The following is a 10652-nucleotide window of genomic DNA, read 5'->3' on the forward strand; positions in this document are numbered from 1 at the left end:
AGAACATAATGCATAATTATGGGAGAAAGACAAACTTTATTACTTTGTGTATTGAAGATTTTTCACATCATATGTCATCATCAATGCCAAATGGAAAGATTGTTGGGAGATTATTGGAGATTTCTATTGGAAATTGTTGGTGGTTATGTTTGACATTAATATTGTTTCATTGATGTCAACACACACACGCACATGCGCGCACACACACACACATGCGATAATGTTTTTGTTGACGATTAGTGTAGAAAAAGTTTCAGTGAAATATTGTTTGATAGACTTGAGCTAGCGCATCTTATGTGATGATATTTGGTGAGTCTAGATTCTATATTTTCTATCACATTTGTTTTTGAGTTGATTCATATAAGTTACAGAAGACTTGTTGAAGATGGGTTACTAATAGTATTTATTGATCTAACTACATCAGATAGAGATCTAATATTCTCTTTGGTGAGTTTCAATGGAGTAGAATTTCAGTCTACGATTCAAGATACTTCATGAAGAGGTAAACTCATATCTACCTGTGAATTTTATCGAGAATTGATGACTTAGAAGTCAATTTTCATGTTGAACAGTGAAAGATAATTTATTTCATAGCTAACTCAGTTGGGACATATGTTGATTGGATTATTATGATAAACTATTAAATGATAGAATGTTCTCATAGTTTCTCAACTCAATATGAGACATAATAACAAAATAAATTACATCAATCAATGTGATAAATAAGAGTTAAATGAAGTGTAACTCTAAGATAATAGATCACATAATGTAATATGAAATATTGATGATAAAACAATCTTACATATAATCAAATGAAAAACTTGCACATAATCAATTTTATATTTATCAATAAATTCATTGCACACAAACAAATTTTGTTAAATTATTTATAAAAATACGATTAAATGATATTGAGTTTTATTTAAATTCATAAACTACGGAAGGCCTTATATATCTCTTTTTGAAAGAAATTAAAAAAATCTTAATTAGTTTTTATTGAAACAATGAAGTCAGCCCCAGCCCCAGCGCCGGCCCCCAATAAAAAACACAGACCACAGTTGGACAAAGACAGCACAAGACACTCATAGCCTTGACAAATTGATTACAACCTGTTCTCCATCAGCATAAATACCAAAAACAAACATAACACTCCACGCTCAAACCCTGAACTTGAACAAGCTGTAACAGGCAGATAAACTCAAATTCCTCTTAGGTCGTGTTCCGTAGCTTCAATACTGGGTAGGAATCGGACTTGAGAATTACAATGGAGTCTAATTTAGACCAGTCTGCCGAATCTAAGACATCCATTAAGGCTGTGTTCTTTGACCTAGATGATACATTAGTGCTGACTCATACCGCTGACAAGGCTGCCTATCGGGCTGTCATGGAGTTACTGAGCCGCCACGAACATCCCTTCCTTGATCCGCAGGCCATTATCGATGCATTCGTTAAGGGCTTGATTAACCACCCTTGGGATCCGAATCACCAGGTACGGAAGAATCTAATATCTCATTTCCCTTGTTCTTTCGGTCTGTACAAGCTCAATAGCTCAACTGAAATCTAGTTGGGTATATTGTGCGCTTCAATTTCATAGTTCCAACATTTTTCTTTAATGTTAGTTATTTCCTGCATTTGCTTGGCATAAGGAAATTGGGTATTTCATCTTCGATAAATTTGCACCAACATCCTCCCACAACCAGTTTGCGGTGTCAGGCACATGGCTAATTTATTGCGTTGCCTAGGTTCACCTAGATCTTTTAGCAAACACGGTTAATTTAGTGCGTTGCCTAGGTTTACCCTAGATGTTTTAGCAAAGAAAAAAAGTATTCGCATCTGGATTTGCTCTAGTTCTAACAATTAGTTCAATTCAATCGGACCCTAACTTAGTAGATTTGGATTCCGTTTTAAACTAATTTTGTCAAAATTTCAGATTGATGTGATTGAATGGAGGGCTCAGATCTGGTCTACAGCTCTTGAAGCCCAGGGCGTCCGTGACATTGAGCTTGCAAGGGTAACTGCCTATGCATTCTACTTTTTGAAAAAATCCTAAACATGAATGCAGGTGACTTTTATGGGGGTTGTTAAGTTTTCTGAACATTTACAGTTTTCAAACAGGAGGTACAGCACTGTTTTGACACTACTAGAATGGCTTCATTCCAATGGGCCCCTGAAGTAGAACAGGTATTGTCATCAAGCATTCTGACTTTAACTATACATAAATGCTTTGCTTGTCTGATTTGAACTGTACACAAATGCTCTGCTTTTCTGCCTCGACTTTTGCTGTTATGAATACATTAGAGGATGCTTTTCTATTTTTCATAAAGCAATTGTTCATTTAAATAAACTGCATACGCTTAAGTTTAAGAATTACTCGTTTCCCAATGGATTGGAAAAGTTAGCCTCATATATCTTTACCATCAGCTATGATCATACCTGGTGAACTTTCTTAAGTTTGATTGAAGATTTGGCATTTGAGGGTTTTCCATTTCAGAACAAGCCTTGTTCAATGACAGATAACCTTGTTCATTTTTTATTTCAATTCTGAAAACCAGCAGAACCTACAGTTTAAGGAATCTTCATGGAAACTTTTCTCTCTTTAAAAGATTACAGGCAAAGATTGTACAGGTTAACTTCTAATCTTGGGCTTTTTATGCAATCCTTCTAGCATATAAATATTATGTTTGGAATTTTTATCAAGAAACTGCCTGCTTTCAAATTTTGGCAGAAGAGATGATTGAATTTATACGACTTGCATTTCCAAGTTCTCCACTTAATCGATGTTTTTAAGCTTAAAGTGCCTTTATTGGACTCAAAAGACCACTAGGCAATCGATAATCTGTGAAATTCTTTAGATCGTTTTGCTGATAGGGAATGAGTCATTAGATTTCTATAATTTAGCAGACTTTCATTGTATCTGAATTCAATCGTGTGAGATTTTTTGATACGAATGTTTCATATAATTCTCTGACTCATTATGGAGATGTTAGTGAGTTCTCTGATAATAAATTATAAATTTGATATAAATCAAATCTAAAAATAATAGCAACATTTAAAAATGTTATTTTTAACAATAATTACTAAATATTTGTAAGGAAGCAAAGGTGCGCAGAATCGCTTCTTACGCTAATCTTTGAGAGGACGATTATGCAAATCAAAGTAACTATTGCAAAGATCTCAAGAAATGCATAATAACATAATCAAAATAACAAAGAACACACAACACAGTGATTACCGTGGGGAAACCCTTCCGGGAGAAAAACCCCACCCTCCAAAACTCGCACAATGTATTATCAAATCAAGATGATTACAATACACTTGCAATGCAAGTTCTTACAGGAGCGTATCACCACAACTCGAACTTGGAGAGACTCCTTCTAGCACCATTCTTGCAAACTAAACTCAATTACACAAACACCTCTCCAAGCCCTCCTTTTATAGTGATTTTACAACCTGGAAACCACTTATGGTTTTACAAAACCATGGGCAAAACTACCATGCCACATGTTACCCGTTTTTGACATTTACATTTCCAATATGGAATTACAACTAGGTTAAAATAGTAATCCCGTCCACAATTTTGTTTCTTAGTCTAGACCCCCATAGACGTCACAAAATGAGTCATCAAGGCTCTAAAAATGACCTACCTATATTCTACTATGAACAAGACTCATTTTAACAACTCACTAACCATTTTCCAATGCATAAACAGGTGGAAAACTTCCACAAATTTTTTTTGGAATTTTCCAAGAAAGGATTGCAAGGTTGAGACACATGTTTCTCAACATTCTCCCACTTGTCGAACATCTTGCAAGAGTCAGGGGATCTGAAATATCATAGACTTAATTGCTAGGGGCCGAGAGGCCCATAGACTTTGAACACCATCTGAATTTTTCTGTGCTCACGGGCTTAGTTAATGCATCAGCAACATTCACCAAAGTCTCTACCTTTTCCAGCTTCACCTTGCCGTCCTCGATCATATCTCTCACAAAATGATATTGTACATCAATGTGCTTGGTCCTCGCATGAAAAGTCGGGTTCTTTGCTAGGCAGATTGCACTCTGGCTGTCACTATAAATTGTCACTGCACCTTGTTTGAACTCTATATTTGAACACAATCTCTTTAGCTAGATGGCTTCTTTGTAGGCATGAGTAGCTGCCATATACTCTGCCTCAGTAGTGGACAAAGCGACCACAGCCTGTCGCTTACTCATCCAACTGATTGCACCACCAAATAATGTAAACACATATGCACTGGTGGATCTTCTTCTATCAACATCACCAGCCCAGTCTGAATCCACATAGCCTCGAATATCCAAGGAATGCTCACTTCCTGTTCCATGAAAACATATTGAGTACTCTGAGGTACCCTGCAAGTATCTGAAAACTCTTTTTACTGATCTCAATGTGCTCTTCCTAGATTAGACATATAACGGGAAAGTACTCCCACTGCTTGGGCAATGTCTGGTCTTGTACAAACCATAGCATACATCAAACTTCCAACAACACTCTGATATGGTACTCGACTCATCTCTTCCATCTCCAATGGAGATGTAGGACACTGTGAGCTAGAAAGCTTTGTTCCCATAGTAACAGGAACACTCAATGGTCTTGCATCCTGCATATTGAATCTTTTCAAAATAGTACCAACATACTCACTTTGGCCTAGCCAAAGCTTTCTGTTCCGTCTATCTCGTATAATCTCCATTTCCAGAATGTGCCTAGCTGCACCAAGATCTTTCATTTCAAACTTTATTGAGAGTTGAGATTTTAACTCTACAATCAAACCTTTTCCTTTGCCAATAAACAACATGTCATCGACATACAAGGCAATAACCAGGAAACCATCACCATCAGATTTGAAATATATACAGTGATCAGATTTAGATCGCACAAATCCCAAACTCAACACATATGTATCAAACTTCTGGTACCACATCCTAGGACTCTGTTTTAAACCATACAAGGATTTCTTCAATTTACAGATCAAATGACTTTTACCTTTCATCACATAGTAATCTGGCTGTGACATGTAAATTTCTTCCTCCAAATCTCCATGAAGGAAAGCAGTTTTCACATCCATTTGCTTGATCTCTAGATCATACGTTGATGCAATAGAAAGCAAAAATCTAATGGATGTCATTTTGGCTACTGGAAAAAAAAATCTCACCATAATCTACTCCCTCAACTTGAGAGTAACCTTTTGCAACCAAACGTGCTTTATACTTCTCAATGCTTCCATCTGAACTCATCTTCCTTTTGAACACCCATTTACAACCAACAGGCTTTCGTCCTTCAGGCAATGATACAAGGGCCCATGTTCGATTCCTCTTAAGAGCTGCCATTTCTTCATCCATGGCTATTTTCCAAGACTCTGAATCATTCATACCAAGAGCCTCTCCTACAGATCTTGGTTTATCAATGTTAGCATTCAATGCAAATATGCACCTCCAATCATCAGGAGAATACCCATACCTTTCAGGTGGTTTCCTTTGTCTAGTAGATCTTCGAACAAGATCTGGTTCAGGTTCAGGAGGTTCAGGTTCATGATTAGGTTCTCCCTCTTCCTCTGATGATTCAGAACTCATAAAGCTCTCTTCAACATCTTGTCTTTCTAAGGGCCTTGATTCAACTTTCTCAGTTGTAGCAGGAAGTTGAATCACATCTTTCTTTTCTTTAATTTGTTTTGGCTGCACTGTAACAGAAGAATGCTTAGTTTCTTTAAAAATAACACTTCTGGAATAAAATACCTTTTGTGCAACAGGATCCCAAAGCTTGTATCCTTTCACACCATAACTATATCCGATGAAGATATATTTGATAGCTTTGTTGTCCAATTTTTTTCGCTTCTCCTTTGGCACATGAGCATATGCCTCACAACCAAACACTCTCAGATGTCTAAGTGAAGGCTTGTGGCCCGACCACGCTTCCATTGGTGTCTTATCAACAAGAGCTGATGTAGGAGACCTATTTATCAGGTAGCAGGCAGTGGCTACAGCTTCAGCCCAGAACTTTTGTTCTAGTCCAGCACCACTCAACATACTCCTAGCCTTCTCCATCAAGGTCCTGTTCATTCTTTTTGCAACTCCATTCTGCTGTGGAGAATACAGAGTTGTCTTCTCTCTTTTAATGCCACAATCTTTACAAAATGTGTCAAAAATATTGGAGCAAAATTCACCACCATTATCAGTTCTCAAGCATTTTATTTTCTTTCCAGTCTGCAATTCATCCATTGCTTTAAATTCTTTGAAACGATTGAAAACTTCAGCTTTACTCCTAAGTAAATAAACCCATGTTCTTCTACTAAAATCATCAATGAAAGAAACATAATAAACTGATCTACCAATAGAAGGAACATCAACTGGACCAAATACATCCGAATGAATTAGATCCAAAAGACATGAAGACTTATGAGAACTCTAGTAAAACTAAATGCGATTTTGTTTACCATAGATACAATGCTCACAAAAATCAAACTCAAGATTGCAATCATTCAACCCATCAACAAGGTTCTTATTTTTCAAGGTCCATAGGCCCTTCTCACCTATGTGGCCAAGTCTTTGGTGCCATAACATAGTCTTCTCTGCAGACAACTTTGATTCGGTAGACAGAGCACCCTTGGGTACCCAAAAACCATGACCATTTGTTGAAAGAGAAACTCTCTCCTTCTCCAACTAAGTAGTCTTTTTCACAATCTTATCAGAAGTACTATTTCACTTGACTGTATGTGCATCATGTTGGTACAATGTACCCAGTCTACTTCCTCTTGCTATTACCATAGCGCCTCTCACCATTTTTACAGCTGCTTCAGAAAACTGTACATGCACACCCGCATCTAGTAGCTTACTAACAGATAACAAATTCCTTGCTAGTCCAGGGATATGCAAGACACCATCAAATCTTCTAATTCTACCATCAAAAAATTTCACACGAATACTTCCACGACCAACAATATCAAGTACTAAATTATCACCCAAATACACCTTACCACCATCAAAATTTTCATACTTACTAAACCAGTTCCTATTAGGAGTCATATGGAAAGATGCACCTGAATCTATTAACCATGCATTTTCACCTGCATGAGTGGCCAAGGCTGCAATGAAAGCATCTCCATCTTCCTTCTCGGACTCAGAATCAGAATTTAGCTTCTTCTTCTTCTTCTTCTTTTTCTTCTCCTCTTTGTAGTCCTTTCGGAAGTGTCCAGGTTTGCCGCAATTCCAGCAGATTGCCTTGGACTTACTAGGGGATTTCGATCTCCCCTTATTTTTGGACTTAGAATGGCCATGCTGCTTTTCGTTCTTGCCTCTTTCTTTTGGTCTTCTGTGAACACTCAAAGCCTCTTTGGCATTCAGAGAGACCTTCCTTCTCATCTCCTCAGAAAGTAGAGAACCAACAACGTCCTCCATCTTCAAGACAACTAAAGTGCTCCTTATAGCCATCACAAGACTATCCCATTAGTCTGGCAACGAACATAACAAGATTTGACACCTTTCCTCTTCATCCATTGGCACCCCTACTAAGGTCAACTGAGATGCTCAGAAATTTGTCCACCTTCTTCCATTCTCAAGAATACAACTTCTTCCTGAAGAAAATCTTATTCACAAGTGATTTCGCTTGATAGATCTCACTAAGCTTTTTCCAAAGCTTCTTTGCGGTAGGTTCTTCATGGACATTAATCAGAATCGAGTCTACAAGACACAATCTGATGAGATCTTTAGCTTTTCTATCAGTCACATCATATTGTGCGGCTAATGTCGGATCTGTGGGCCTTAGCTTGTTCTCATCAATTGCATCCCATAGATCTCGATCAGTCAACAAATCTTCCATCTTCAGCTTCCACATCTCAAAGTTTGTGCCAGAAAACTTTTCAACATCAATTCTCCCTGACATGCTTGCCATCATTTCAATCCTGCAACACAGAAATGAAATGCTCTGCACAAGTTCCCACTCAAACCTTGATTAGCTCAAAAAACCCTGTACCCAACAAATAGAACCAAAACTGGCCAGGCTCTGATACCACTTGTAAGGAAGCAAAGGTGCGTGGAATTGCTTCCTACGCTAATCTTTGAGAGGACGATTATGCAAATCAAAGTAACTATTGCAAAGATCTCAAGAAATGCATAATAACATAATCAAAATAACAAAGAACACACAACACAGTGATTATCGTGGGGAAACCCTTCCGGGAGAAAAACCCCACCCTCCAAAACTCGCACAATGTATTATCAAACCAAGATGATTACAATACACTTGCAATGCAAGTTTTTACAGTAGCGCATCACCACAACTCGAACTTGGAGAGACTCCTTCTAGCACCAGTCTTGCAAACTAAACTCAATTACACAAACACCTCCCCAAGCCCTCCTTTTATAGTGATTTTACAACTTGGAAACCACTTATGATTTTACAAAACCATGGGCAAAACTACCATGCCACATGTTACCCATTTTTGACATTTACATTTCCAATATGGAAAAACAACCAGGTTAAAATAGTAATCCCGTCCACAATTTTGTCTCTTAGTCTAGACCCCCGTAAAAGTCACAAAATGAGTCATCAAGGCTCTAAAAATGACCTACCTATATTCTACTATGGACAAGACTCATTTTAACAACTCATTAACCATTTTCCAATGCATAAACAAGTGGAAAACTTACACAAACAAATTCTGGAATTTTCCAAGAAAGGATTGCAAGGTTGAGACACATGTTTCTCAACAATATTAAGTAAGCATATTCTATTGCAAGAAAATGATGATTACACAAATTTGACATAAAAGTTTAATCTTGATTATTTATGCACCAAGAGCTACAAACACTTGAGCCATATAAGTTGCTGTAGAACATCTAGAATTCTAGACAGCCAAAGGCATTTTAATCTTCACTGCAGATGAAATAGTTTTGTTGACAGGTGTAATTTTGGGAAAGAATATTCGATATATTTTAGTGTTGTTCAGCACTTGAATCAGATGTCAGCATTCTCTTTCAAATGTTAGGTTACCTAAGTGATTGGCTCTGGTGTAAAACTATAGTTAATAAGCATAATCTGGATGCCAGATGGATACAAATATGGAGAGATGACTCGATTAAAATATAAGTTCTAATTAAAAATCCTTATGGATGCAGATTGTACAAAGAATGAAAGTACAGGGAATTAAAGTGGGCATCATAACCAATGGGCATCCAAAGGTGCGCTCAATTCTCCACATCGATAGCCCTAACTATAGAGTGTCCTATGTTTCCTTTGCCTCATATGCTTTAATATTTTCTAGCGTGACCAAGTTTTCAGGTTCAGAGAGCAAAACTTTCAGCATGCCGTGCAGATGAGATTTTCAACACAATTCTTGTTGGCGGAGGTAATCCATATAAGTGAAAATGTGCATCATAACTTTTCCATTTACCCTTTCCCGTTTTATATTGATTCCTATCTTGGAATCTTTGGTTAAGACATAACATCAAATTACAAGCACCTCACAGTCATAAGTTATGCCCCTTGGATGAGTGAAACCAAAATAAACTAGTGAACTGAAGCATTCATTTTATATTTACAGAAGAACTTCATCCAAAACCTCATAAAAGCATCTTTCTGAAAGCCTGTGAGCTTGTGGGAACCACACCAGAGGAGTCCGTTATGGTCGGAGATAGCCTAACAATGGACATTCAGGTTTTGGACTTCTGCCTTTTTGTAACAAAAAGAATCCATTTTAAGATTTGTATTTTGACATAAAATCCAGCAACTGCTTTTTGCAGACAAATATTCCCATTGATTTGATCCTTTAATTGTTGAAATTTGAGAGTTAAAAAAGTTAAAAGTTGATCCTTCTCAGTTTAATCTTTAATTTCTATTTTTCTTAGGTTGCTTGTATCTAATATCCATTCTCGAGTTACAGATGAATAATGATAGGTATCTTTACTGTTTTGCCTAATCAATTTCCTCCTCCTCATTACTTGAGCTGCTGTTTCTTTGTTTCAGGGTGGTATAAATGCTGGCTATCTGGCAACCGTGTGGATCAATGTTCGTGGTATAGATTACTCCCCAGAGGGACTTGTGAAACCTACTTATATTATCAGGAACTTTTCTGAACTGCCTCAGGTTTTACCCCGTCGTTGACATGATAATTTTGCCAGCACATTGTATTCTTCTATCATCTGCAGTGTGCACCCTCAATTGACCTGATGGTGGGGTGTCTATACAATCCATAGAGGAGATGCAAATTTGAATCCGAATTGGGGTAGGAAAATCTCATACACCAAAATTGATTCCTTCCTTGGCACCATGGTCATGACCTTAAAAATGATCTTCACCTTTAATATCATCAAATCTTACATTTATTAATTTTCTTTCAAAATTCTTGAATTTTGGAAAGAAGATAATGTTAGCGCAGATAAATTTCACAACAAACAATGCAAATGCAAATAAGGTTTTCTGATTTCAATTTCCACGTCTACTTGATTCTATCTGCTACTTGTGATTTCGCCTATTTAACTTCAAATCCAATGGAACATAAAACAAATATACCATATTTAACTTCTAAGTCCGATGGAACATAAAACAAATATACCATATTTATTATTTTCAAGGATTTGTTTAATATAACTTCTGTCCTTGAATTGTCATCTTATTGCAAAACAGTTTATTTTGAATTTAGCTAC

At 37.0% G+C, this 10652-nt stretch overlaps 1 protein-coding gene across 1 annotated transcript; it reads left to right on the forward strand.

Annotated features, from left to right (window-relative positions):
* The first annotated feature begins 1153 nt into the window (after positions 1 to 1153).
* On the forward strand, positions 1154 to 10435 carry LOC149550262 (uncharacterized). Its single transcript, XM_089793356.1, has 7 exons — positions 1154 to 1489; positions 1931 to 2011; positions 2116 to 2181; positions 9126 to 9188; positions 9289 to 9355; positions 9551 to 9663; positions 9973 to 10435. Exons 1-7 carry the CDS (start codon positions 1265 to 1267, stop codon positions 10108 to 10110), a joined length of 753 nt encoding a protein of 250 aa, XP_089649482.1. The 5' UTR covers positions 1154 to 1264; the 3' UTR covers positions 10111 to 10435.
* Positions 10436 to 10652: the final 217 nt, after the last annotated feature.

The sequence above is a fragment of the Cupressus sempervirens genome, chromosome 7, assembly GCF_028749045.1.
Source record: "Cupressus sempervirens isolate cs-2001-9-10 chromosome 7, ASM2874904v1, whole genome shotgun sequence".
In the NCBI taxonomy this organism is placed as follows: Eukaryota; Viridiplantae; Streptophyta; class Pinopsida; order Cupressales; family Cupressaceae; genus Cupressus; species Cupressus sempervirens.

Coding starts and splice junctions, on each gene's coding strand:
- LOC149550262 (XM_089793356.1), top strand. CDS start 1,265: ATGGAGTCTAATTTAGACCAGTCTGCCGAATCTAAGACATCCATTAAG. Junction 2,012..2,115: donor GTGACATTGAGCTTGCAAGG/GTAACTGCCTAT, acceptor GTTTTCAAACAG/GAGGTACAGCACTGTTTTGA. Junction 2,182..9,125: donor GGGCCCCTGAAGTAGAACAG/GTATTGTCATCA, acceptor TTATGGATGCAG/ATTGTACAAAGAATGAAAGT.